The 27,824-nt window shown below is 38.5% G+C and overlaps 1 protein-coding gene across 1 annotated transcript in view; it reads left to right on the top strand.

The window, feature by feature from the left end:
• Nucleotides 1-27,824, top strand: part of Xiap (X-linked inhibitor of apoptosis, E3 ubiquitin protein ligase) — a gene marked incomplete in the record, with an annotated part of 54,462 nt that overhangs the window by 13,621 nt on the left and 13,017 nt on the right. The window contains 3 exon segments of the mRNA XM_013523059.1: nt 24,000-24,902; nt 26,318-26,417; nt 27,467-27,549. Coding sequence (XP_013378513.1) covers nt 24,032-24,902; nt 26,318-26,417; nt 27,467-27,549 — 1,054 coding nt within the window.

Raw genomic sequence — 27,824 nt, 5'->3', positions numbered from 1 at the left:
AATTGAACTCTGTTACACCTCACCCTGACAATGGGAACTGGTAGATGGAGTGAGCTGGCAGCTGCTCTGAGTTCCAAGCTCAATTGGCTCCTCTCTGAGATGGCTGCTGGCCAATTACCCTCTCCTAGGGGACATATGAGCCCAAATAACTCACCAGTCATTGCCATCTGCTGTGGCCACTATTCCATTCCACTGGCGTGTTTCTGCATGGAGGCCTTTCAGTCACCAGTAGTCTGTGGGCATCTGCAGATTCAAGTGTCACCTTCCATACAGTGAGTCAGTGCTCAGGGAGAAAGCACTACTTGCCACCTCCTTTTTCTTCATTGAGATCTATCTCTCTCTGCTCTCTCCGTGGGCTTCAGTTCTTGCTTCAGATCCTTGTTGGATCCCACAGACCCACTTTCCTCCTCCTTCTCTTTCTCATATTGCTGTAGTCCAGCATCTGGACACGAAGTGCTGGAGAGGCTCTTTTTCTACTGTTCACCAGTCTACCATCTAAATTGCCTATTTTATATCAAGGTGTTCATCTTTTTCTTACAAATTTATAAGTGCATTCATGCATCTTAAGACTCACTGGTTGGGAGCCAGGAATATAGCTCAGTGGCACAATGCCTGCCTGGCAAACACAAGGTCCTGAGTTCGATTCTGGTACCAAAAAGAAAAAGAGACTACCTGGTTAAAATCATGACAAAAAGAGTTGGTAATATAGAATATACTTCTATTTGAGATAATTTAATATTGGTGTTAAGGGAAAATAGAATATATGCAGGTTTAGATAAGGACATTGAGTCTAATATTGTTCATAATAGTAAAAAATCATGAATCTTCTAGATGTATGAAAATAAAAGTACATAACTATATATAGAATGTATTACTATTTATAACTTTCAAAGTGCTCATACATACTTGTATATTTATGGAATATCTGGAAGAATCCACCAGAAACTAATATGATTGCTTCTAGCAAAAGTACTAGAGATTAAAGGTACAGGTTTTGAATGTATGGAACGTTGTATTTCTTAAATTTTTTTTTGTCTTTTTGATACAGGGTTTTACTGTGCAGTTCAGGCTGGCCTTGAGCTCACTTTGTAGCCCAGGTTGGCCTCGAACTCACAACGATCCTCCTGCCTCAGCCTCCTAAGTGCTGGGATTACAGGCATATGCCACCATGCCCAGCTTCTTGAATCATTTGATCCTGTATATACTACCTTTCTTAAAAATTAATGTTCAGCAGTTTGGAATTAATCTGGTTGTGGTACATTCATACAGTCAGGGGCTAGTCATCCACTTAAAGTAATACCTAATCTAGATAAATGTTGATGTGGAAAGATTTTATACTATATTATTACATGAAAAAAGCAAGGTAGAAATTACCGTGGTGAGGGCTGGAATGTGGCTCAGTTGTAAAGCTCTTACCTTTCATATAGCAAGGCCCTTGGTTTGAGCCCCAACACCACAAAATAAATTTACTATGGACAAACCAGGTGTAATACCTGTAATCTCAGCTATTCAACAGACTAAGGCAGGAGGACCATGAGTTTGAGGCAAGCCTGTCACAACTTACTGAGACCCTTTCTCAAAATAAAATTGCAAAAGGGCTGGGGTTGTAGTTCAGTGGTAGAACACTTGCATAGCATACTCAAGGCCTGAGTTCAATTCCTAGTTCCTGTCCAAAAAAATTTGTGAACAATAAATCCCCTTTTTAAATATGTATAAAATAAATGTGAACGAGCCCATTGTAAAGGTTCTGAAAGCATACTTACTAAGAATGAAAGCCCAGGTAATAGAGGTCTCCCCCAAAAGGAAAAACATTTATTTATTTTAAAGATTGGGTTTGTATACATTTTGAGATTTCTTTTTTTCTGCCTGCACAGATTTTAGCACAGGTTTTAGCTTGGGCTCAGAATATGTATAAGTGGTATTAATCCATGTCATGGTTGTAGTGTTTTCACTGTAGGTGGCTTGCCTTTGAATCAAAGACCTCTAGTTAATTAAGGATCCCTGTACATTGTCTAAATTTTGAACAGTTTTCTGTTAAATGGAATAATGTATACTAATAATCTGTGAATTCTTGAGCCAGAAACTTGTATATTATGCACATGAAATATTTTGGGGGGGCATTTATTTGTTGAAGAAATGAAGGAATACCTAAATGTGTGTTCATCCTGAGGGAACCGTGCCTATGGAATTAATCATTATAAATAAATTGGCAAGGATTGGAAGAAATCTGCACAAATACAGTATTAGTATGACTTTCTGAAAGCATAGACCATGTAATTGATATGCCATCTTTTGATTTTCATTATGCCCTTTCAGATGTTTGCAGAAGCAGATTAGTGATCAAACATATACTATATACAGGAGTATTAGCCAGTTTATGTTATTGAGTTTAGGAGCTAAGTGCTTATTAATTTGTTCAGCTATTTGAATGGCACTAGTGCTTTAACCCTTGATGCATAACAGGCTTGGGTCAGTGGACTCATCCCTTACTATTCTACTGTAAATTTATACTTTAGCATTATAACAGCTGGCTGGGCTGTGCTTCTCAGTACCATTCCCTGAGGGATACAGGAAGCAATGTATGCATTTACTCTCTTGGTAGAATGAATGGCAAGAAGTGTGCACATATACAAAAATGTGAAAACAGGATTTGGACCCGCCTTTATGCTCTTTCTAACTGGTTTTACGTATATTTACCTGAGCATCACAGAGGGTCCAGTACACCCACACCACTCTAGGATTTGGGGGTTGGTTTTTTTTCTGTCTTTTTTTTTTGAGACAGGGTCTCTCTGCAGTTCAGGCTGGCCTTGACCTCACTTTGTAGCCCAGGCTGTTCTCAAACTCGCAGTGATCCTCCTGCCTCAGCCTCCTGAGTGCTGAGATTACAGGCGTGCGCCACCACGCCTGGCTAGGATTTGCTAAAAAAAAGTTTTCTTTTGATTTTTCTGGTAGAAGTAGCCCAGTTCAATACAATGACATGTGAAAAATAAGATATACAAGTTTTAGAGGAGGTCAAAAGTGAATTATCAGATTACTTATGCATGAATGATAGAGATGGTCCATTATAGTAAAATACATGCTTTCATGACAGAAGAGTGGTGTGGGTGGATGATGGTGACCATGACAACTTTGATGTTGGCCATGTGAGCCAAAGTCCCCATGACAGTGAAATGGAGCAAGAATCGACTGATACAGATACAGGGAATGTAGATCTTGATTCAGATGAGGAAGAAAACAGCAATGTGAGCACATATTTGACTAGCTGAGATGTTGCAAAATGGCCATGCAACCAAATAGAATGATCCAGTCTTAGAACTAGGTCTCAAAATATAGTGAGGATCTTGACAAGGGTGAAATCTGTTGGACAGAATGCCCCCATTTCCACTCAGTGTTGGAAGTTGTGCTTTTTTATAAAATTTTGTTTGGTACTGGTAATCAAACTCAGGACCTTGCGCTTACCAGGCAGGCGTTTGTGCCACTGAGCTACATCCCCAGCCCCTGGTGTTGGAACTTGTAACAGGTGAAATGGTACAAGATGCTGTGAAATACACAAGGCTGAAATTCAAATGAAACAGTCTATATGCACCAATAGCCATATTAAAAAATGTATTTATTATACACCACTAGCTGAACTGAAAGCATTCATATGTCTATTGTACTTAACACGGGTTTCTCATGGTGATCACAGGAATGTAAAAAACTGATGGAAAAGCAGTAGGTCAAAATATGGCATAAAAATTTATGTTCTTGTAGATGCAAAAACTTATTATTCTTTCAGTTTAGACATTTATCCTGGAACTCAGCCATTAGGTCCTTATTCATATAATAATAAACCAAAAGATGTTGTGAACAGACTTGTTGCTTCCATCTCCTAAAGTAATTGGAATGTGACATTTGACATTTGGTTTACTGGTTTCCAGCTGATCGTACATTTGCTATCAGAGCACACGTTGACTAGCACAAGAACTGTACACAGGAACAAAGCAGAAATTACAATGAAATGTTGCAATTTCAAAACAGAACTGTGTAGTTCAATCTTTAAATTTCAGAAAGATATAACATTGACCTAATACATGACAAAGAAAAGCAAACTGGTACGGATGTCAACATTTCACCATGATGGAAATATTGATAAGGAAACCTTCAAAAAAGAGAAGCCTGAGATGGAAACTTTCAACAACAAAACCAAACAAGGAGTAGATGTTGTTGAGTTATGCAGCAACTATGATGTCACTTGAAACACAAAGCATTGGCCAATGGTTGTGTTTTACTTGATCCTAAACATGTGTGGCCTAAATAGTTTGATAATTTGCAAAGAAAATAACAATTGCAAAATATCACAGAGAAATTTTCCTAGAGGATTGGAACTGGAGTTCATAACAGATCATTTGCAGCAGAGGAAACCAAAAAGTTTTTGCCCAGGGAACTATGCAAAAGAATTGTGGAGCAGACGGGTGAGCTGACAGGTGAACAGGTATGTGCAGTGATTTAGTCAGGGTTTACAAGGGAATAGATTTAATCAGGACAAATAATTTTTTCTCCATTCAGATTGTATTGGTACGCCAAGCGTGGCGGTGCACGCCTGTAATCCCAGCACTCAGGAGGCTGAGGCAGGAGAATTGTTGCAAGTTCGAGGCCCGCCTAGGCTACAAAGTAAGTTCAAGGCCAACCTGAACTGCATAGCCAGACCCTGACTCAAAAAGACAAAAAAAAAATTGTATTGGTACATTTTAGATATATATAATAATCACATTCATTACAGAGGATTTGGATCTATACATGATACAGCTTGTTTCTTTTTTTCCCATTCCCTTACCCTTCCTTCAACCCCTCCTCTCCTTCCCATTGACAAAAGCTGTGTTTTCGTTTTTTCTTAGCTTTTTTTTTTTTGAGACAGGGTCTCAATATGCAGTTCAGACTGGCCTTGAGCTCACTTTGTAGCCCAGGCTGGTTTCGAACTCACAATGATCCTCCTGCCTCAGCCATGCCTGGCTTCCTTTCTCATTTTTTAAAACTTTTCCTTTCTTTCCTTTTCCCTCCCTTCTCCCTTGTTCCCCTTCCCATTTGAACATTTTCTTCCTATTTCACAAAGCTGTTACACATTTTAGTCCTTATTTACACTTTGTTTCTCACACCAGAGAAACAATGCAGTATTTACATGTGTGTAGGACACATAATTTATAGGATTATTTTGTTATTTACCCAAAAAGTCAAATGCAGAAGAGTGCAGGAGATCTGTCCATGCACTAGAGACCCAAAGAATCAACCTAAGGGCCTGGATCCCACGGCAATGTCCTGCATGAGTCCAGCTACAGACCTAGAGCCCATGGCAGTGTCTCGTGCAAGTCTCTATCAAGGATCTGCACTGGACAGACCCAAAGGCTACTGGTGGAAGACAGAGTCTGCGCCAGCGGGATGAAGGATCTGTGCCAGCAGGCTGAGATGTGCACTGCATCCAGGAAGCAGTACTGAAGGTAAGGACCAGAGCTCCGCTGAAGAGAACAACAGCCATCCCCAGTGACAGCAAGAACCTGAGCTCCTCTGACCATGAGAACAGCTGAGTTCATATCAGGAAAACCAGCATAACATGTTTCTCCAGGAGAGTCAACAGCACACCGTCTTCCCTTCCAGTTTTCCTTTTATGTTTTTGGCAACAACCCTCAGGTGGGCCTTCCACACCGAGAACCATGCTGATATAGTTCAGCTGGGTGTTGCAAGTTGACCATTAGTTAGTCAACCACACACAGTATCGCAGAGACCTAGTACAGGAAACAAAACACCAGGAAAACAAGATGTCAACTGTGCCCAAGAAGAAAGTGTACCAGTAAAAGCAATACTTGTGTATGGAACATGCAGTTGTCATGGGTGAAAAGTGCTTCGGGTGTGACAGTTGAAGCAAAGCTCATTTCTGTGGTACAGTTTTGTTCACACTGTAGTTACATAGGCTTTTAGTTTGATGTTATCTTTTAGGTTTTATAAGTGAGTAAACAGCTGACACTATTTTAAGCACTCCTTACATATTTGATACTGTATTTTATGGATATCTTATTTCCCTAAGTGCATGTTGGACAATGTAGTAGGAAGTTCCTGACAAAACTGAATGAGAAAAGAGGTGACAAGACTGCCACATAGGAAAAGAAAGCTAAGCTGGCAGTGTAATCGAGATGTGTGCATGGAATATGTAGTTGTCATGTCTGAAGACTGCCTTGGGTGTGGCAGGGAAGGAAAGCCTTTTTTTGTGGTGTAGTTCTATAGGTATTTTCGTTGTTTTTCATGTAGGAGTTTCTTTTCATTTGTGTGTTTCTTGATTTTTTGGTCTTTTTAAGACACGATTTTGCTATGCAGGTCTGGCAGGGCTTGAACTCACTTTGTAGCCCAGGCTGGTCTTGAAGTCTCAGTGATCCTCCTGCCTTAGCTTCCTGAGTCCTGGGATCACAGGCGTACACCACCACGCCTGGCAGGAATTTATTTCTGATGTTATCTTTTAGACTTTGTAAGAAAGTGCACAGCTGATGTGAAAATGTTGATGTCTGTTTTAAACGCAAAATACATACTAAGAATTTAATAATTTATTTTATTGATATTTTATGTTCCTGGTAACTACACACTGCATGATATAGTAAGATCCTTATGACAAAACAGCAAGAACACTGAGATGTCAAGTGTGTCCTACAAAAAGGCCAGGAAAGCAAGCCATGTGCTATGCTGTCAGTGTACTGATGTGTATGATGGAACGTACTGTTGTCCTGTGTGCAGACTGCTTTAGGTGTGATAACTGAAGTAAAGATTTTTTTTTTGTAGGGTGCTATTGGCATTTTTATTGTAGTTCATATGGAAATTTTTTTTTTTTTTTTTTTTTTTTGTCTTTTTGAGACAGGGTCTCACTATGCAGTTCAGGCTGGTCTCGAGCTCACTTTGTAGCCCAGGCTGTTCTCGAACACGTGGTGAAAATCCTGCCTCAGTGTCCTGAGTGCTGGGATTACAGGCATACATCACCATGCCCAGCGCATTTCTGATATTCTTTTTTAGAGTTTGTACACCAAAAACCAGTCAATGTTGAAAATTTTGATGATTTTTTTATAAACAATAAATATTAAAGACTTAATACTTTATTTTTGTAATATTTTTTCCTGTTAAGTATTTATTGTTTAATAGACTAGAACCATTAACTAACCAATAGACTAGAACCATTAACCATTAACTTGCAACACTCATTTATTGTTTAATAAAATAGAACTCATAAAATTATAATAATTCATCAGTAGAAATATTCTAAAGAACGAACGTGGGTCTCACAGACCCATGTTTATGCGCCTTGATGTCAAAATTAGTCTTATGTTTCCAGGGCTATGAGAAAGAACTTTTTTGTTTTATACACATTTTTTTTATTTCATATATGTACATATTTTTCTTTTTTTTGTTTAGTAATGCTGAGGATTAAACCCAGGGTTACTCACATGATTGGCACACGCTCCAACTGAGCTACAACCGCCCCCCAGCCTATTTTGAATTTTTTTTTAAGAGTAGGAAATATATATTGGCAAATAGGAATGGAGAATGGGGTAACTTCTGAAAGATGGGAGGGATCTCTAATGAGTTGCTCTATTTTAAATATTTTTAAATTTTTGTTTAACTTTTTGAGGCAGGGCCTTGCCATGTAGTCTAGGCTGTGCTGGGCCACCTTATGTAGACCAGGGTGGCCTCAAATTCCTGATCCTCACACTTCAGCTTTTCAAGTGCTAGGGTTACAGGCGTGCTCCAACATGCTTGGCTTTTAGTTTTTTATTTTATATGTTTAAGATATACAACTTGATGTTTCCATATATGCAGTGATTATTATTGTCAAATTAACATATTCTTCATCTCACAATTACCTTTTTTGTGGTAACAATGGGAAAGAGTTTTTGATGTGATTGAATGTTAATTAACCTCAAAAATGTTCTTATTGACCATTTAAGTTAAAGTTAAAAGGATATACCCTTTATGTTTGCAGAACCTCAGTAATGTAAATGAATAATATGATTAAAAGTTGGGTTTTAATCTAAGTGTATCAGTGTACAAAAACTGAATTTCAAAAGATATATATGCCCTTTTATTTATTTTGAAAAATTCAGCTTTCATACTATGATTATTTCCATAAATACATTTCCTTGGTAAAGAAACAAAGTACACTTTATCAATCACAGTGTTATTTTTAAACAGAGAACTCTGTGACTAATACTTTAAGATCATTAAAAGAGGGATTGACCTCCATTGAGTCAGGGAATTAATGTTGTTTATTTGATGAGTGTCTGTACTCTGGATCTTCTGTAGGACAAAAAAGGAAACTAATAAGAAAAACCTGTAGTATTTCAGCAAGTCATAAGCAAAGAGAGAATGTAAATTTTAAGTTATAATGGTTTTTTTATTAGCATATACAAAGTTGTCATGTTCCTATAAATTTAAAATTCATGAAAAATTTTATAAATACTATAACTTTTTGTGAGAAGGTTTTCCAGGTTTCCTAGGCTGGCCTGAAACTGTGGGACTTAAATGATCGTCCTGCCTCAGCCCCCTAAGTAATTGGGACCATAAGTGCACACCACTGTGCCCAGCTGAATACTGTATTTGAAATGTGACTTGAGTATAGGCTTTTTTTATCTCACTAAATAATTACATTGTCTGGTGTGCACATACTTCCTCAATCACATTTCCTAGGAACATTAGCACATTAACAATTTTTAGTATTTACAGTGTTCTCTCAAGAGTGGTGGGGAAGTGGTAGGTGGCTTGTGGGATAAAATCATTGGCCTAATAGAAGTGGTTCGACATTCATTGTTTTGTGTAACAGTCGTTGAATTCTATCGTACGCTCAACATTGCAGTAGGCATTGGGATTACAAATGTAAGAAGGTACAGCCTTTGCCGTAAGGGACCTTAAATCTAACAAAGGTATGTACATATACTTTATACATACATATGAAGATACAAACATGCCAAAATTATTCAGTGTTGGGCCTTGAGAAGACTTTGTAGAGGATACATTAGGGTACAAAGAGTGGTCATTCTTCTGGAGTTTTGACAGGTAGAATGAGCAAAGATGTCATAGATTAAATTTTAAAAATACACATTTTTCTGACTTTTAAAGAGACGTCTTTCATTACGTAATTTATTTCAACCAATATAGTAGTAATGGAGTAGAAAGTAGAAGAGCTATATTGCTCGTAAAATTCCTGACATTTTAAATGTCGTATTGGTTTTCTAGGACTGCCATGACAGAGTGCCGCAAAACAGAACAAAAATACCACAGACTGGGTTATTTAATCCAATTTATTCTTTCTCAGTTCCAGAGGCTAAAATTTCAAAATCAAAGTGTCAGCAGCATCATGCTCTTTCTGAAGACGCTAGGGTAGAGCCTGTTCTGTGATTTTTCTCCTAGATTCTGTTATTGCTGTTGATCCTTGGTATTCCTTTTCTTGTAAGTGTATCATACCAATCTCTGCCTCTATCTTCATGTGGTGGTTTTTCTTGTGATCTCTGTCTATCTCTCTTCTCTTAGAAGGACACCAGCTATATTGGATTGGGGCCCACTTTAATGGCTTTATCTTAACTTGATTACCTCTGCGAAGGTCTCATTTCCAAATAAGGTCACAGTTAAGAACAGTGATTTGGGCCAGCGATTTAGCTCAGTGTCACAGTGCCCACCTGGCAAGCGTAAGGTCCTGAATTCAATTCCCAGTACCCCCACAAAAAAGAAAAAAAGAACAGTGATTTGTTTTACAGTGTTATTTAACTTTTAAAACATCTAGTGGGTGCTTACAAAAGTTAATTGTCAATCATCAGAGATAGTGTCCTTGTCAGCCATTTTAAATAAATTAGTATTAATCTTTAGAATCAAAATTACTGGTTTTTTTTTCTGGTACCGGGAATCGAACTCATGACCTTGCGCCTGTCAGGCAGGCGCTGTGCCACTGAGCTAAGTCCCCAGTCCCTAGAATCAAAATTATTGTCTTCAGGACTAGGTAGGGGTATAGCTTAGTGCTAGAGTGCATTAAGCTCTAGGTTATTATCCCTAGCACCAAAAAATTACTTCTTTCAGTGTCTGGCACACATATGAAAACTACTTGTTTATCTTTTCTATATTTTATTTCGTGATAACAAACTCATGGTTTAAAACCAAGCATGATTGACTCACAGATACCTCTTTTTCTGTGCTAGGGATCAAACGTAGGTCCTCTGGCATGCTGGGCAAGTGGTCTACCACTGAACCACCCATTCCTAGCTCTCTTCACATTTTTTCTTTTGGGACAAGATCTTGTTATCTTGCCTAGACTGACCTTGAACTCCTCGGCTCAGATTATCCTCTTGTCTCATCCTCCTAAGTAGCTGGGATTATAGACGTGTGCTGTTGCATCTGTTTTAAGTTATATTAATCTTCATTTGAGGTAATCACATTTTTACTAGGAAGTTTAGTACTTAAATACATTTCCAAGTAGTGTTCTGATATTAAATCTTACATGAAATGTTTCTCCACTTGGACTTTTTTTTCTAAATAGTAGAAAGTCTTAAAAATTCATTAATCCAGACTATTTGAGTTCTTTGTTTCTTCATAGTTTTAAGAGCATACCACTGCTATAAAAGTATCCACGAGCTGGGCATGGTGGCGCACGCCTATAATCCCAGCACTCAGGAGGCTGAGGTAGGAGGATTGTTGAGAGTTTGAGGACAGCCTGGGCTACAAAGTGAGCTCAAGGACAGTCTGAACTACATAGCAAGACCGAGTTTCAAAAAGAGAAAAAATAAAATAAAAATATCCATAGTAGCCCTACCAGAAAACTAATTAATAGCTTTTGGAGCATCAGATGTGGCACATGCCTGTAATCCTACCACTCTGGGAGGCTGAGGCGGGAGCATGGCAAGCCCAGGTTGTGCAGTTTAGAAACTGAGAGCCTGTCTCTGAATAAAAAATAAAGAAATAGAGGCCTGAGGATGTGGCTCAGTGCGAAGCCCCTGGGTTCTCAGTGCTACAAAACGAAAACAAGAAACAAACAAAAAAAGCCCCATTTTTTGCTTTGGGAAGAATTACCTAGAAGCCATACAGACTTATGTTCTTTTTAAATTTCTACATGTAGTTGGATGTGGTGGCACAGGCCCGTGATCCCAGCACTTAGGAGGCTGAGGTAGGAGGATCGTTGCAAGTTCGAGACCAGCCTGGGCTACAGAGTGAGTGAGCTCAAGGCCCGCCTGAACTGCATAGAGAGACCTTGTCTCAAAATGACAAAATAAACCAAAAAAAAAAAATTTCTACATGTAAACATACTATATTAATCGTATGTTATATAATGATAAATACCAAAGAAATCAGGCAAAGAATGAGAGTAGCTTTGTGTTTACTTATTTGAGTAGATATAAAGGAAACAAATAACCTAAAAAGGATACTATAACTCTACCTATGATAGATAAATGCCACGTATTTCTCCTAAAGTTTAGGCAGTGTTGCTAGAGTAACGCCATTAAAGAAAACTCAACTAGCGTTGTCATTCAGTGGTACAGCACTTGCCTGACATGCACAAGGCCCTGGGTTTGATCCCTGGTATTAGTGGGGGGAAAACACGCAAAATTTCTGTATAAAAATGTTCACAAGTTTGTCATGTTTGTAAAATCTTTTAGTTTTGTATTCAAAACATTTCATACTACAAGAATACATTAAAAGAAAGACAATAAAAGCCCATCAGCATACATACAGATGCACAAAAAGCAGAATGCTGCTTGTGAGATTTAGGATAAGGGCAGGAATTAGAGTCTCTTACGTTACCAAAGGCAAAGAAATTAACTGTTTTTTGAAACTGTTTTTTAAAACCAAGCATGATTGACTCACAGATACCTCTTTTTCTGTGCTAGGGATCAAACGTAGGTATTTGGAATTAGTTTATAAATGTGTAAGCTGTAGCATAAACACCAATATGAACTGTCGCACAATTTAATAATTCAGGGACATAGTTTCAGTGTTTCATAATATAGAAAGCCACTCCTAAAAACAACCCATTGGGGCCAGGCATGGTAGTGCACGCCTGTAATCCCAGCACTTGGGAAGCTGAGGCAGGAGTATTGCCATGAGTTTAAGGCCAGCTGGTGCTACATAGTGAGTTCAAGGCCTGTCTGAACTACATAGCAAGACACTGTCTCAAAAACAAAAAATGGTTTGATTTTCTTAAAGTTAGAAAAATGGATTTCAGAAGCTGATTTGTACAGTTAACAACAAAAAACTACATTAAGAGATAAAAATACTGGGAAGAGAAGACCTAAGGTTCTCATTATCAAAAGAAATAGAACAAAATTTTTTCACATTAGAATTTAAAGAACGTAGTTAAAAATTAACTTGATTCTGTGAAACAGGTTAAATATGTAACCACTTCAAACAGAAAGACTTAGTCCTCTCACATAATTCTGAAAATGTGCTGAATGATACATTTTCCAAGTCAAAAGCACCTAATTTCACCAGCAAAGGCCTTTTGTTTTAGACTTTAAGATTGTCTATTTTAGTATTTTAACAGTTTTATTGAAATGTATCTCAAAACATCATAAAAATCATTTAAGAAATGTATACAGGGCTGGGATGTATCTGTGTGCTACAGCATGTGTTTAGCATGGTGAAGCCTTGGGTTTGATCCTCAACACCACAAAAATAAAAAATAAAAAACACATTTAAAATTTAAACATATATACAGGTCAGTGGTTTTTAAGGCACAGTATTCAGAGTTGTGCAACCATCACCATAGTCTAACTTGAAGGTATTTTGTATTACTCCCAAAAGAAACCTGTAACTGTGGGCCGTCATTCCCTAGACCTCCCTCCCCCGCCCTAAGCAGCCACTCATCTGCTTTCTGTTTCCATTTATTTTATTTTTTATTTATCTATTCATTGATTGATTGTCTTTTTGAGATGGGATCTCGCTATACATTTCACGCTGGCCTTGAGCTCATTTTGTACCTTGGGCTAGCCTTAAACTCGCAACAGTCCTCCTGCCTCAGCCTCCTGAGTGCTGGGATTACAGGCATGCACTACCATGCCTGGTTCCATTTCTTTTTAATAAAATTTAAAGACTGAAATGTTACTGTTCTCGTGTCTCTTCTAGGTCATTGGCCCTGAGGTTTAAAAGCTCTTTTTAAAATTTTTATTTTTATTGGTATGTGTCTATAGTGCATAATGATTTCATTCATCATCAGGAGTTGGTACTTGTACATGACATATCTTAATTCTTTTTATGTCTTTCCCTCTCTTCCTAGACACTCTTAAAGTAGCCAGATTTGCACGTCCTATTATACCCTCACTCGGAAGACATTCAGCCACGGTTTCATGTTAAGACTTTTTCATCTTCTGAAAGCATTTGATCTAGAACATGTATTTAAAGTTCTGTGTTTTGCACTACTTGCTAAGTAAGCTGTCTTAATTAGAAGGAATAAGACTGTTCTTTCCAGACTCAGAACTGAGTTTTTCTGTTTTGTGTTAAGGAATTCAGGCTTTCAGTTGTAAGAACAGCTTCAGCAGTGGCTGTCCTCAATAGTAATGTTATCTTCATCACTGTCTTCTTCTTTTGGCTTAAAGTTTGGTTCAGTTTGCTGTGGGTAGCCAGAGAGGCTGTTATTAGTAGATTGTCTGGAGCTGCGAGAGACTGACTATTCCCAACAGTTGTTCTCCTGGCTTACTGGCCTCACGATTATGGTGAGGTTGTTGGTGTTTGTGATCAATTACTTGATGGAGATGCGCCCTTGAATCTTCTATACTGTTAGTTTTTTAAATGTTATCATTAACAGTTAATAGTCACAGGGTGTGGTGGCACATGCTTATAATCCCAGCAACAGGGGCATCCGAAACAGGATTACAATTTTGAGGCTAACCTAAATGACTTAGTAGGATCTTTTTATGTCAAAATAAAATGGACTGGGGATGTAATTCAGTGGCAGAGTGCTTACCTAGCATGTGTGATGTCTTGGGTTCAATCCCCAGTACAGACAAACAAACAGAAGAGTAGTCTTTGGGCATAACCAGTGACTGAATATGGCCCTTTTCTGCATTTTTTTTTAGAGCAAAACATATTACTTAAAACAGTTACCTATTAGTATGCCTATATCAAAGGCATTGTTACCTGGTTCTTCCTTGTTTTGTATAAAAACCCTAAGCAGTGGCTCAGCTATTGAAATAGCTGTATGATAGTTATTATTATTTATATACTGTAACCCTCCCTGGATGTCTGCACAGCTTACAAAGAATCCACATTAGTTATTTTGTGGGCATATTACAATAACCTGTAAAACTCAGAATTTCTGCATTTTGCCTTTTCCAGTGAAAAACAACAAAATGCACTCCAAATCTGCTCTTCAATTCTAGGGTACAGGGTGCCACTGGCCAGGGTTCATGCTGAGCACAGGCTGCCCCTAAAGAGGGCCAGATTGGCAGATTTGCGTACAAGCTGCAGCCCGGGAACCCACAACTCATAAGCTACACATACCCATAGAAGCAGCTTGGGTCTGGCCTTGAGCTCCACTGCCATGGGGCTCGCACCACTACGTAACTTTGGCTGCTTGCTCTCTGCCACCTCTCTATTTTGGTGGGCATCTGACCCAGATAAATGGGACCACATTCTGAGAGGGGTTTTTTGTCTTTTTGAGACAGGGTCTCGCTATGAAGTTCAGGCTGGCCTTGAGCTCACTTTGTAGCCCAGGCTGGTCTCGAACTTGCAGCAATTCTCCTGCCTCAGCCTCCTGAGTGCTGGGATTACAAGCATGAGCCACCACACTCGGCTCACCCTGAGAGTTCTGTCAAAGACGTTTTGGAGACAAAGATCACCTGTAATATTGCTGTCTTAGTGTGTCTTTCCAGTTTATTAAATATTACCTTCCAGACCTTGTCTAGAAGTATATTTTTAATGTGGTAGCAATCCTGTATATGCCCAATTTTATATCTTTTTCCCCATTCAGATAACCTTTATTGTACATGTTTGAGAATCTTAATAAAAAGCTAGGACAGCTGGGCATGGTAGCGTATGCCTGTAATCCCAGCACTCGGGAGGCTGAGGTAGGAGGATCGTTGCGAGTTTGAGACCAGCCTGGGCTACAAAGTGAGCTCAAGGCCAGCCTGAACTGCATAGTGAGACCCTTCTTAAAAAGACAAAAAAGAAAAAGCTAGGAGAAATAGAAAGTTTAGTGTTTATCTGCACATACCAAGTAGGTGGGTTTTCTATGTATTTGTCTCTGCTTTCTCCCCACTTCCCACTTTCTCCCTAGGTTAGCAGTCTGCCCCTTCTCCTTGGCATTTGCCCATGACTTCACACAGCTGACTAGGCTAACCACGTGTGTATATATGTAGATTTTAAACCCTTCTATCATATTACCATCTTAAACTCTTCCACACCCTTCATATAAACATGACTGTTACTGATCTTTCTCATGATATTATTGTTGGCTTCCCTAGTGCTGCTTTTCCCAAACATTGTTCCCCTTAAGATTGCTGACTGCCTTCTACCCCCGTGGCAGAGCTTTCTTTGACATCTTTTTTATCCCCGCCTTCCCACCTTTCTGCTTATGCAGGACAAAGCCTGAATATGCTTTTACAGAAAAGCCTTATATTACCTCAGATACTTCCTTACGCTTAGATCTCTTCACATCCAAAGCCTTGTTATCACCTTCCTCTAATAGCCACACCGCATCTTTGGCTATCTTCACAATTCGGTGCTCTATCCATACTTCTTCTCTACAATATCTTCTCCCTACCTTCATTTCACTTAAATTGTTAATTTTTTTCCCATCCCTTTCTATCTTTTGTGAGTTATCTTTCTCCATTTGACTTTCTCTAGTACTGGGACTTAAACCCAGGGCCTTGCACATGCTAGGAAGTGTTCTACCACTGGGCCACACACCTAGCCCTTTTTATCTTGAGACACGGTCTGGCAGAGTTGCCCAGGCCGCCCTTGAACTCATGATCCTCCTACCTGAACTTCCCCAGTTACTAGGGTTAACAGATGTGTGCCATTATGCTTGGCTCTGACTTTTTTTTTCTTCTTTGATGTTTTAACTCTGGTCATTCTGCTTTCTCACCTTTCTCCAAAAGCTCAAATTCGTGATAATGTATATGTGATGTTCAGTTTTGTTCTTCTGAAAAAATAAACTACTTTGCAAAAACAGTGGAATCTAAACTGTTAGCATTGAAATAACTGTTGTAGTCAGGGTTTGCAAGGTAACAGATTTAATACAGGACACATAATTTATAAGATTATTTCATAATATTCACCCCAAAAGTCAAATGCAGAAGAGTGCAGGAGGTCTGTCCGTGCCCTAGAGACCCAAAGAATTCAACTGAGGGCCTGGATCCCATGGCAACATCCTGCATGAGTCTGGTTGAAGACTTAGAGCTCATGGCAATGTCTTCCATGAGTCTAGCTGGAGACCAAGAGCCCATGACACTGTCTCATGCAATTCTCTATCAAGGATTTGCACTGGGAAAGCCCACAGGTCACTGGTGGAAGGCAGAGTCTGCGCCAGTGGAGTGAAGGATCTGTGCCAGCAGGCTGAGATGTGCACTGCATCCAGGAAGCAGTACTGAAGGTAAGGACCAGAGCTCTGCTGAAGAGAACAACAGCCATCCCCAGTGACAGCGAGAACCTGAGCTCCTCTGACCATGAGAACAGCTGAGTTCATATCAGGAAAACCAGCATAACAGGTTTCTCCAGGAGAATCAACAACACACCGTCTTCCCCTGCAGTTTTCCTTTGATGCTGTTGGCAGGAGTCCTCAGGTGGGTCTTCCACACCAAGAACCATGCTGATTCAGTTCAGCTGGGTGTTATAAGTTGACCATTAGTTAGTCCACCACAATAACACTAACTCCTGAGCAGATGAGGTCTCTTCTTGAAAGCTTCAAATACAGATTCTTCTGGTACTACTATTGAATGGAATTTAATATTATCTTAAATGGATGACTGCTTGAAGCTCACAAAATTCCACCATTTTGAAATGAGAACCGATGTGTTTTTTTTTTTTGTTTTTTGTTTTTATTTTAAGGATAAAAGGAGGGAAACATTAACAGACATACAACATTTTACAACATATCACAAGCACAATACAGACAATACAGAGTTACAAACAAAGTGGTAGGGAATTAACAATGGTGGTTGTATTACATATTGATATCTTCAAAGTGGAGAACCGATGTTTGATTTGCACATCTATTTTGATTGATCGAGGAAATAAAATCATCTCTAGGAGCATAATTTTCAAATGTTTTGGATTATGTTGAGTATTCATTCTTCAGGATAATTACACATTTGATAATGTTTAGTACTTGCAGGCTGCCACCTGATAACTGCTCAGGCGCAAGAGAGGCTATCTTTTCCAAAGAGTTGGCAAGATGGCAGAAGTGGAGCAGCAGAAGAAGCAAGTCTTCTGTAAGTACCTATTGCAGAGTGTACTTCTAGCTGCTGGACATGTTCTCGGAGCAGCTGATGCAGGTCTGCAGCACACACCATCCATGGCGGCTGAGTTATAGCCTGCAGTGGAAGCAGCACTTGCTGCTGAAGTGCCCTGCCAAGGCTAAGGAGATGTTGCTCGTGGAGAAGCCAGAGATGGTGAAGACATACCTTCAGGACAGGCTCATCATGATGGAGATGGTGGGCATCTACAGTGGCAAGACCGTCATCAAGATGGAGATCAAGCCTGAGATGATCAGCCACTATGTGAGGGAGGTCATGCTCCTCAAATAGCCACCTGGCCAATAAAGGCACCACTGCCCCTCCAAGAAAATGTTTAGTCACCTAGTCTATGCTAAAGGCTGTGTCAGTAATAAGAGAAACTCAACCTGCAAGGCAATGTGTGAGAGTTAACTGATTGTGTCAATTTGAGTAAGAAATGCTCAACTAAGTTAGTTGGATCAGCATAGTTCTGGGTGTGGCTGAAGAGATTTACTGAAGCTAGAAGACTCACCCTGGGTGTGAGTGACAACAACCGATAGACTTGCAACCCTAATGGAATAAAGGGAAACAAGAAAGGAAGGCTCACTTGTGTTTCTTCGGGGGAGCTCCAGTCTTCACCTTCACCTTGGACGTCATCTCTTGGCTTCCAGTCCAGACTCGTCAGCCTTCTGCACAGGCACTTCAGCCTTCCATTGCAGACTCTTTGGCCTCCTGATATGGACTCGCCCGGAACACTGAAGTGACATCAACAAAATAGGACTTTTAACAATCAAGTAGATAGGATGACCTGTTCTGTAGATAGCAGCCTTTCTTCAGCCACCCCTGTCATTGCTCAATGGGCTCATGAACAGAGTAGCCATCATGACAGAGATGGAAGTTATGCATGGGCTCAGCAACACAGACGCCCACTCACCAAGGCTGATCTGCCTACAGCCACTGCTGAATGCCAAATATCCCAGCGGAAGAGACCAATGCTGAGTCCCCAATGTGGCACCATTCCTTGGAGTGATCACCCTGTGACCTGGTGGCAGGTTGATCATATTGGACCATTTCCACTGTGGAAAGGACAGATTTTGTCCTTACTGGCATAGGCACTTATTCTGAATATGGATTTGCCTTCCCTGCACATAATGCTTCTGCCAAAACTACCATCTGTGGACTTACAGAATGCATTATCCACTGTTACAGAATTGCACACAGCACTGCCTCTGACTAAGGAACACATTTTACAGACAAAGAAGTGAGGTAATAGGTTCATGCTCATGGAATTCCCTGGTGTTACCATGCTGCTCAGTATATAGGAGCGGCTGGATAAATAGAAAGGTGGAATAGACTTTTTTTTTTTTTGTCTTTTTGAGACAGGGTTTCACTATGCAGTTCAGGCTGGCCTTGAACTCAATTTGTAGCTGAGGCTGGCCTCAAACTCACAATGATCCTCCTGCCTCAACTTCCCGAGTGCTGGGACTGCAGGCATGAGCCACCATGCCTGGCAGAATAGTCTTTTGAAGACACAATGACAGCGCCAGGGTAGGCACTAGCACTTGCAGGGTCGGGTAAGGTTCTTCAAAAGGCTGTATATGCTTTGAATAACCATCTGCTCTATGGTATTGCCTCCCATAGCTAGGATTTACAGGTACAGGAATCAAGGGGTGGAATTGGAAATGTTACCACTCACTATTACCCCTAGTGATCCACTAGCAAAATTTCTGCTTCCTGTTCCTATGACCTTATGCTCTGCTGGCTTAGAAGTCTTAGGACCAGAACAGGGAAGGATTGTACCAGGAAGCACAGCAATAATACCACTGAAATGGAAGCCAAAACTTCACCCTGGTCTTTCTGATCTCTGCATACCTCTAAAGAATCAAGCTAAACGGAGTTGGTGTTGCCAAGGCTGATTTACACAGACTATCAAGGGAAAATTGGACCATTACTCCACAAAGGAGGAAAGGAAGAATATACTTACAGTGTAGGAGATCCCTTAGGGTAGGATTACTATGCCCTGTTATTAAAATTAGTGGGAGACTACAACAGCCCAATCCAGGCAGGGTGACAAATGGTATAGACCTTTAGGAATGAAGCTTTAGGTGACCCCCCCAGGTAAAGAACCAAGACCTGCTAAGGTGGTTGCTGAAGGCCAAGGGAATACAAAATGTGTATTAGTAGAAAGTAGTTTAAAATTCCAGCTATGACCCTGTGATGAGTTATAGAAATGAGGATTATAATAGTTCTCTTCTAATACTCTTCCTATGTAATATGTTGATACAGACAAGATTTGTTCTTAAGTATTGCTAAACCTGCGTTGTAATGTTCAAATTATGACATGTTAGGAGAAGCATCATCCAAGGAATCTTCTACTCTGGAAGGGAATTCATGTGTTTCTGTTTGTACGCTAAATATTTGTAACATGTTAGGCAGAATTATGATCTTGTCTATGTGTCAGGAGACTGTAGTTTAAGGAAATGTGTCTGGTTGGCAAATTGACAAGGGGTGGATTGTGATAGTTAACTGATTGTATCAACTTGAGTAAGAAACACCCAACTGAGTTAATTGAATCAGGATAGTCCTGGGTGTGTCAGCAACCAATAAGCTTGTACCCTTGGTGGAATAAAAGGAAAACGAAGAAGGAAGGCTCACTTCTGTTTTTTCAGAGGAGCTCTAGTCTTCACCTTCACCTTGGATATCATCTTCAGCCTTCTGGCATAGACCCTTCACCTTCCATCGCAGACACTTTGGCCTCCTGATACAGACTCACGTGGGACTTTAGTGAGCTCCAGGGCTTCAGCTGGATCCTTTGGATCTCTAGGCCACAGACAGCCCTTTTGTACTTCTTCACACTTGACTCTGTGGGTGGCCATTGTAAGCCAACCTGGTAAGTTCTTATATGCTGTGTTTGTATATCTTGCATAAAATATGGTTCTGTAGTAAGCACTGACTGATACACAACCCAGTGAATTTTATACTGCTATTGATTGTTTCAAAGTTTATGCTTGTATTGGGCTAGTGTACTGGTTATAATTATACTTACTGGCCTTAATTCTGCCCTCAGGCTACAAAGAATTTGGCTCCCTTTTCCCCACAACAACCTTTTAGATACCTTATTTATTCTATCCTCTCTACCCTTCCCTTCACAAATTTTTCTCCCTTTGGGATAAACATCCTCACCTTTTCCAACTCCTCCTATGATACTTTCATTGTCCTGATTGCTAAAGACATTAAATTTTGTTAATGTCTCTTCTGAAATGTCTTTGGAACTGGAAATAATATTCAGGATGTACCTGAATTGGATCTGGATGTTGCACATCTGATCACTAATGTAGCTTGAAGTTGCTATACTTTTTTACTTTTTTTTTTTTTGGTGTGTGTGTATTTGTTCGTTTATTTGTTTTTAAGATAAGATTTCCGTGCTGTAGTTCAGGCTGTCCTTGAACTTGCTGTGTAGCCCAGGCTGACCTTGAATTCAGTATCCCAAGTGCTAGGATTGGGCCAGAGATATAGCTCAGTGGCACAAGTGCCTACCTGGCAAGCACAAACTCCTGAGTTCAATTCCCAGTACAAAAATAAATAAATAAATAAAAAGAAAAACAGGCTGGGAATATAGCTCAGTGGAATCACATCTGCCTGGCAAGCACAAGGTCCCAAGTTCGATTTCTGGTACCAAAAAAAAAAAAAAAGAGAATATCAAGTGCTAGGATTGCAGGCATGCACCACAACACCCCAACAGTTGCTATGAGGTTGTTTTGTTTTTTAGCAGTGATATAATGGTGGTTCATAATGGATTTATAATTAACTAAAATTCCCACGTTTTTAATCTGGAGGTTTGCCTTCACATGACTTTATTCCAAACCAAGTCTCCCAGTTCCTTAGTAATAGTTTTAAAAAGGCATAATATAAGACTTTACATTTACTCCTTTTAAATTTTGTCTCGCTATGGTGCATGGTGGCACACACCTATAATCCCAGCACTCAGGAGGCTATGGCAGGAGAATCACCACAAATTTGAAGCCAGCCTGAACTACGTTGTGAAACCCTGTTTCAAAAAAATCAAAAAATAATTTAAAAAAAAAATGGTGTCGCACTAGCCTGTAAGCCTTGCTTTCTTTAAATCTTGGTTTTTGTTATCCAGTTCAACAAAGGGCTTTGAAGTTAATATCAGAATGTTTTTAGACATCTGGGAAACGATAATCAGCAGTCAGAGAGTATATTCTGAAAATTTCTAAATGTATATATAACTCAGCTATTGTGGTATTTATATGAATTATTACCACTGTAAATTGACAAAGCCAAGAAAGTCTGAACTTCATTGCCAGCTTAAAAGAGAGAAGCCTTGTGTTGAATATTACTCAAAGAGACATGATGTTCTATAGACACTGCCAACATAATGTTGAAAGATCTGGATAATTCTTTAAGTCATCAGTGCCCATATGGAGTAGAGACAAAGTCACTGTGACCATTCTTTTTTTTTTTAAATACATTTTCATTTTTACTTGACATAGAATAATTTTACATATTTATAGAATACAGTGTGGTATTGCTGCATGTATACAGTGCATTATATCAGATCAAAATAACTGGCATATCTTTTACCTCATGTATTTGCTTTTCTTTCTATTAGGAACATTCAAAATCTTATCCACTAGCTATTTTGAATTACTTAGCTAATTGTTTTCAGCATAGTTATTCTTGTGTAATAGAATATTCAGAGTTACTCCTAGAAAACTGTACATCTTTGCCCGTTTACCATCCTATCGCCACCACCTCCAAAACACACATTCTTCCTGGGCTCTGCTAACTACTATTTTGTATTCTAATTATGAAATCAATTTTTTAGCTTCTACCTGTGAGAAAATGTGGTATTTGCCTTTCTGTGCCTGACTTACTTCACTTTGCATAATGTCCTCCCGTTCTGTCTATATTGCTGCAAGTGATAGAATTTCTTTGTGTCTGAAAAATACTTCATTTTGTATATATAACACATTTTCTTTATTCCTTAATCGAGCAATGGATAGGTTGAGTCCATATCTTGACGATTGTGAATAGTGCTATAATAAAATATGCAAATGTAGATATCTCTTCAGTTATCAACTTCAGTTCCTTTGGATATAACTTAGTGGGATTGTTAAATCCTGTTCCCAGTTTTTTGAAGAGCCTCCATGCTCTTTTCCATAATGGCTGTACTTGTTTACATTTCCATCAATAGTGTATGAGATTTCCCCTTTCTATACATGCTCATCAGCATTTATTGGTTTTTGTCTTATATAATAGCAATAAAATAGCTATCCTGACAGTGTGAGGCGATACCTCCTGGGGATTTCGATTTGCATTTTCTGATGATTAGTGGTGTTGGACATATTTTGATATGCTCGTTGGCTATTTGGGTATCCTCTTGAAAAGTATCTATTCAGGTGATTCACATTTTTAAATTGGATTCTGTGTGTGTATGTGGGTGGTGGTGGTGGTGGCGGTAGCATTCTTTTGTTTTACATCTGCACGATATCAGACAATGTGGGAGGTTCTGGAGAACCAGGTTTGCCTCATAGGTAGAGTGACCACACAGTCTGGTTTGCGTGGGGGAACCCTGAGGTACATCTATTGTCCCTGTGTAATTATTCATTTTGTTCGTTATTTTTTGCTTTCAAAAGCGTCCAGGTTTGGAGGATAAATTATCCTGCCACCCTTCTCAATCCAGCTGGCCCCTTTTTGTGTGTTGTCTGGGTTAAATATTACGTAGCTGTAATTTGGCAGGTCTAATTAGGCTGCCAAATTCTCTTCTGTTTGAACAGCTTGTTCCTTGACCAAGGAACACTGAGCAAGGGACTGCAATTAAGTTTTTAAAATATATTTTGGCTTTTTTCGCCATCCTGTAGAGGGCAATTTTTTTATATATTTATTTATATTTATAAAAATTATGATCCACTTCTATCAAAAATGAACTCTTATGTATGCAGAAAAATCAGGCGCTTTTTAATATTGTAATATATAGGAACATGAACAAATATTTAAAATTAATTCATTAACATTCTGAACAGTTATTTTTTTAAATTGTGAAACCTGAACTCTGCCTTGAATATACAATGATCCATCATAACAATTATGCATAGACTTTAAGAATCTGCATATTTTATGCTTCTTTCATGTTTTTCCTAATTAATGATTTACATGTTTAATTATAGTATATTATGCAATACAGTCTCCATATTCATATAAAATAAGCACTTCAAAATAAATAGTTTTCTTCTACTTGTTTAAATATGAACTTTCCTCAGAAAGAGAAGATGGAGAACCGGGAGTGTAGCTCAGTAGTGCTTTCTGTCTAGCATGTGTGAAGCCCTGGATTCAGTCTGCCGCACCATAAGAGAGCGACAGAACCAAAATAGCAGATTTTACTGTATGACTTGAATGGTGTGGTAAAGTAGAATTCTGGTATTTAGAATTCGAATGTGTTTTAGTTATTTTATAGTTACTTTTATGTCATCAGTGGATAAGTTTTAGGTCCTAATACCAAGCACATATTGCTGTGTTTCACATTTTGGATTTCCTAATGCCGTGTTCTCTTTTTAGAAAAAGTGGACAAGTCCTGTTTTCAAGAGAAGATGACTTGTAACAGTTTTGAAGGATCTAAAACTTGCGTGCCTACAGACATCAGTAAGGATGGAGAATTTGTAGAAGAATTTAATAGATTAAAAACTTTCGCTAATTTTCCAAGTAGTAGTCCTGTTTCGGCATCAACACTGGCACGAGCGGGTTTTCTTTATACTGGTGAAGGAGATACTGTGCGGTGCTTTAGTTGTCATGCGGCAGTAGACAGATGGCAATATGGAGACTCAGCAGTTGGAAGACACAGAAAAGTATCCCCTAATTGCAAATTTATCAACGGATTTTATTTTGAAAATAGTGCTGCACAACCTACAAATCCTGGTGTTCAAAATGGTCAGTACAAAGCTGAAAACTATCTGGGAAGCAGAAATCATTTTGCTTTAGACAGACTGCCCGAAACTCGTGCAGACTATCTTTTGAGAACTGGACAGGTTGTAGATACATCAGACACTGTATACCCAAGGAATCCTGCCATGTGTAGTGAAGAAGCTAGATTAAAATCATTTCAGAACTGGCCAGACTATGCCCACTTAACTCCCAGAGAGTTAGCTAGTGCTGGACTGTACTACACAGGTATTGACGATCAAGTACAGTGCTTTTCTTGCGGTGGAAAACTGAAAAACTGGGAACCTTGTGATCGTGCCTGGTCAGAACACAGACGACACTTTCCGAACTGTTTCTTTGTTTTGGGCCGGAACATTAATGTTCGAAGTGAATCTGATGTGAGTTCTGAAAGGAATTTCCCAAATTCGATTCCTCCAAGAAATCCAGCCATGGCAGAGTATGAAGCCCGGATCATTACTTTTGGGACATGGACATACTCAGTTAACAAGGAGCAGCTTGCAAGAGCTGGATTTTATGCCTTAGGTAAACAAACTTTCCAACTATCCCTGGGTTCCTAAACAGTAAATACGTGCCTTTAACTCTCTGAACTGGTAAATATTGAGGTGTCAACCAGCATGATTATTTATATCAGTATTATTTTCTAAACTTATATAATTATGGAATTTATATAAAAGAGATACATTATTGCAAGTCATGTCTAAACTTATGTAATTGTCTTAAGAGATGGATGATAGAAAGCTGGGTCTTATGGTAATGCTAGCTAGCATTTATTAAGCATCTAATACTTGTGCTCAGTATATTATATTGCATGCATTTCCTGTAAGCCTCATAAAAACTTTCTAAAATAAGTTAATGTTAGAGTTTGGCTCATACTAAAATTAACATCTACCTTTAAATATATATGATGGGGCTCGGTGTGGTGGCGCACACCTGTAATCCAAGCCTATAATCCCAGTACTCAGAAGGCTGAGGCAGGAGGACCTTGAGTCTGAGACCAGCCTGGGCCACAAAGGCCAGCCTGAACTGCATAGCGAGACCCTGTCTCAAGAAGACATACATACATACATACATACATACATACATAAATAAATAGATATTTGAAAGCTCCCTGTATAATACTTACTGCTACAATTGAGTGTTTTTGAAATGGATGCTATAGGTGTGTCAGGAAGGGCAATTAGTGGGACAGCTTCTGGGAATATTTTTTAAGAAGTATTTTATATCTGACCCCTTTATTTTAGGATTAAATAATACCAAAATACAAAATAACCATTATTTCAAAATTTTCATTTGTATAACATCATATAGTAACCTTAAAGTTCTATTTAGTATCATTGAGCTATAACCTTAGAGGAATTTATCTTGTAACTTCATTATGCTGAAACTTACTGTTTTTGATACTTGTATAACTTGTTTTAAAGTTCATTTTGACAAAGTAAATGCAGTATTGGTGGCCCCAATGACAAAAATTAAAAAGAATGTAACAACTGTAGTTCTTTTTCTTTTTGAGACAGGGTCTCACTGTGCAGTTCAGGCTGGCCTTGAGCTCGTTTTGTAGCCCAGGCTGGTCTTGAACTCAGAACGATCCTCCTACCTCAGCCTCCCGAGTGCTGGGATTACAGGTGTGTGCCACCATACCGGGCACAATTGCAGTTCTTAATATAAAAATTGGTCATTTAAAAAAAATTGGTCATTTTGTAGTTGTCTTCCATAAATTTTTTCAGATTGGGTCTAAGAATTTAGTGTATATTTTCTCAAGTGATAAAGATCATACATCTATACATGATATGTATCTTAGATGAAGATATAAATGTCTTAAGCTGTATGATTTTTTATTTTAGTTAGATGTGCTTGATTTTTAGGTGTTAGAATGGGTGTTTTTGTGTAAACTTCTAGTTGCACAAATACATAATATTGTTACCTATATATTTTCTTAGGTGAAGGTGATAAAGTTAAGTGCTTTCACTGTGGAGGAGGACTGACTGATTGGAAGCCCAGTGAAGACCCTTGGGAACAACATGCTAAGTGGTATCCAGGGTAAGATGTTTAATTGTTCATTCAGTAACAGGCAAGTTGGACAGTATGCAGTGGGAGGATTTGAATTACTTTTCACCTCAACTATTTTTTGCCCTCAGTATGGCTTGAAATTCACGCTAGGTTTATAAAAACGGGGTCACCTACTTGATAGGGGGAAAAAACATTTAATCCTTCTCTGGTGACCAAAGCACTCATTGTTTATATATATCTGTGACATTAAGATAATTGTATTCCAAAACACAAAATTAGGAAATGTGTACTTATTTGTTGAAAGTAGACCCTTCTGTGATGAACTTGAAAGAGCCCCTGTTACTAAGGAGAGTCCTGAAGGAGCCGTCATACACCCAGGAAACTCTATTGGATCTCATTGATTCTAAGACACAGAGTTCTTTACAGTTTAACATCTCTGAAATCAGGACACATCTGGTAACAGATCATAATTTAATTGGCAGCAGTTTTAAGTAGTACATAAACATGGAGCTTCTTACAATCAGTGACATCCTACAATGATGACATTCTAAAGGTCTCTTTGCCATCCTGTCTTTTTAAAACAAAGCACCCAGATATATAAGTGATGTAAATTTCTGGCTTACAAAATAGTACAACTTAAAACTTCAGAGAAATCATTTGTAAAAACATCTTAGCCTTAAATAACCTTAAAAAGAAAGATTGAAAATGAAGATTTTAAATGTCCAGTTGATTAATTATGTAAAAAATAAAGCCTGTTAAGATTACCTTAAACTTTTGAAAAAATGTCAAAGTACTAATTTAATAATGTGCTTAAAAAAATAACATGCTTAAAAGTTAAAAGTTTTCAAAAAAAAAAAAGTTAAAAGTTTTCAAGTTGATATTATTGCCCTTCTGACATAGCATAACAGTAGGAACTTTTTTAAAACCTTGAAATGACAATTGGGAAGAAAATTAGTAATGTTCTTCATGGCTCCTTGGAAACAGTGAAAAGCAAGTTCATGGAATAAATATGGAGATAATATCTTTACTAATACTTTATTACTTTATTAGCTGCCAAAATTGAATCTTTTATTATTTAGGTGTAAATATCTGTTGGAAGAGAGGGGACAAGAATATATAAACAATATTCATTTAACCCATTCACTTGAGGAGTCTCTGGTAAGTCTCATATTGCATAATACATTTTTCAAATATTCTATCATTTGTTTTATAATTATTTTTCCATGTAAAATTCACAGTATAGTATTGTGAATTAATATTAAGTGTAGTAAGCTTAAAGATTTAAAAGGAGAGAATTCAGAGAAAACTTCTTATTTTTAACCTGAAGCAAATTTGTGAAAGGGGAAGAGGATGAACTAATTTAAATATCACTGTATACCTGAAAGAGTTAATTTAAACTAGGAGGTATGATAGACATTGTGAAATGATAGGAAAACA

Source organism: Chinchilla lanigera, unplaced genomic scaffold (assembly GCF_000276665.1).
Source record: "Chinchilla lanigera isolate Chin_1 unplaced genomic scaffold, ChiLan1.0 scaffold00072, whole genome shotgun sequence".
NCBI classification, from domain to species: Eukaryota; Metazoa; Chordata; class Mammalia; order Rodentia; family Chinchillidae; genus Chinchilla; species Chinchilla lanigera.
This window is presented reverse-complemented; position numbering and strand designations above follow the sequence as displayed.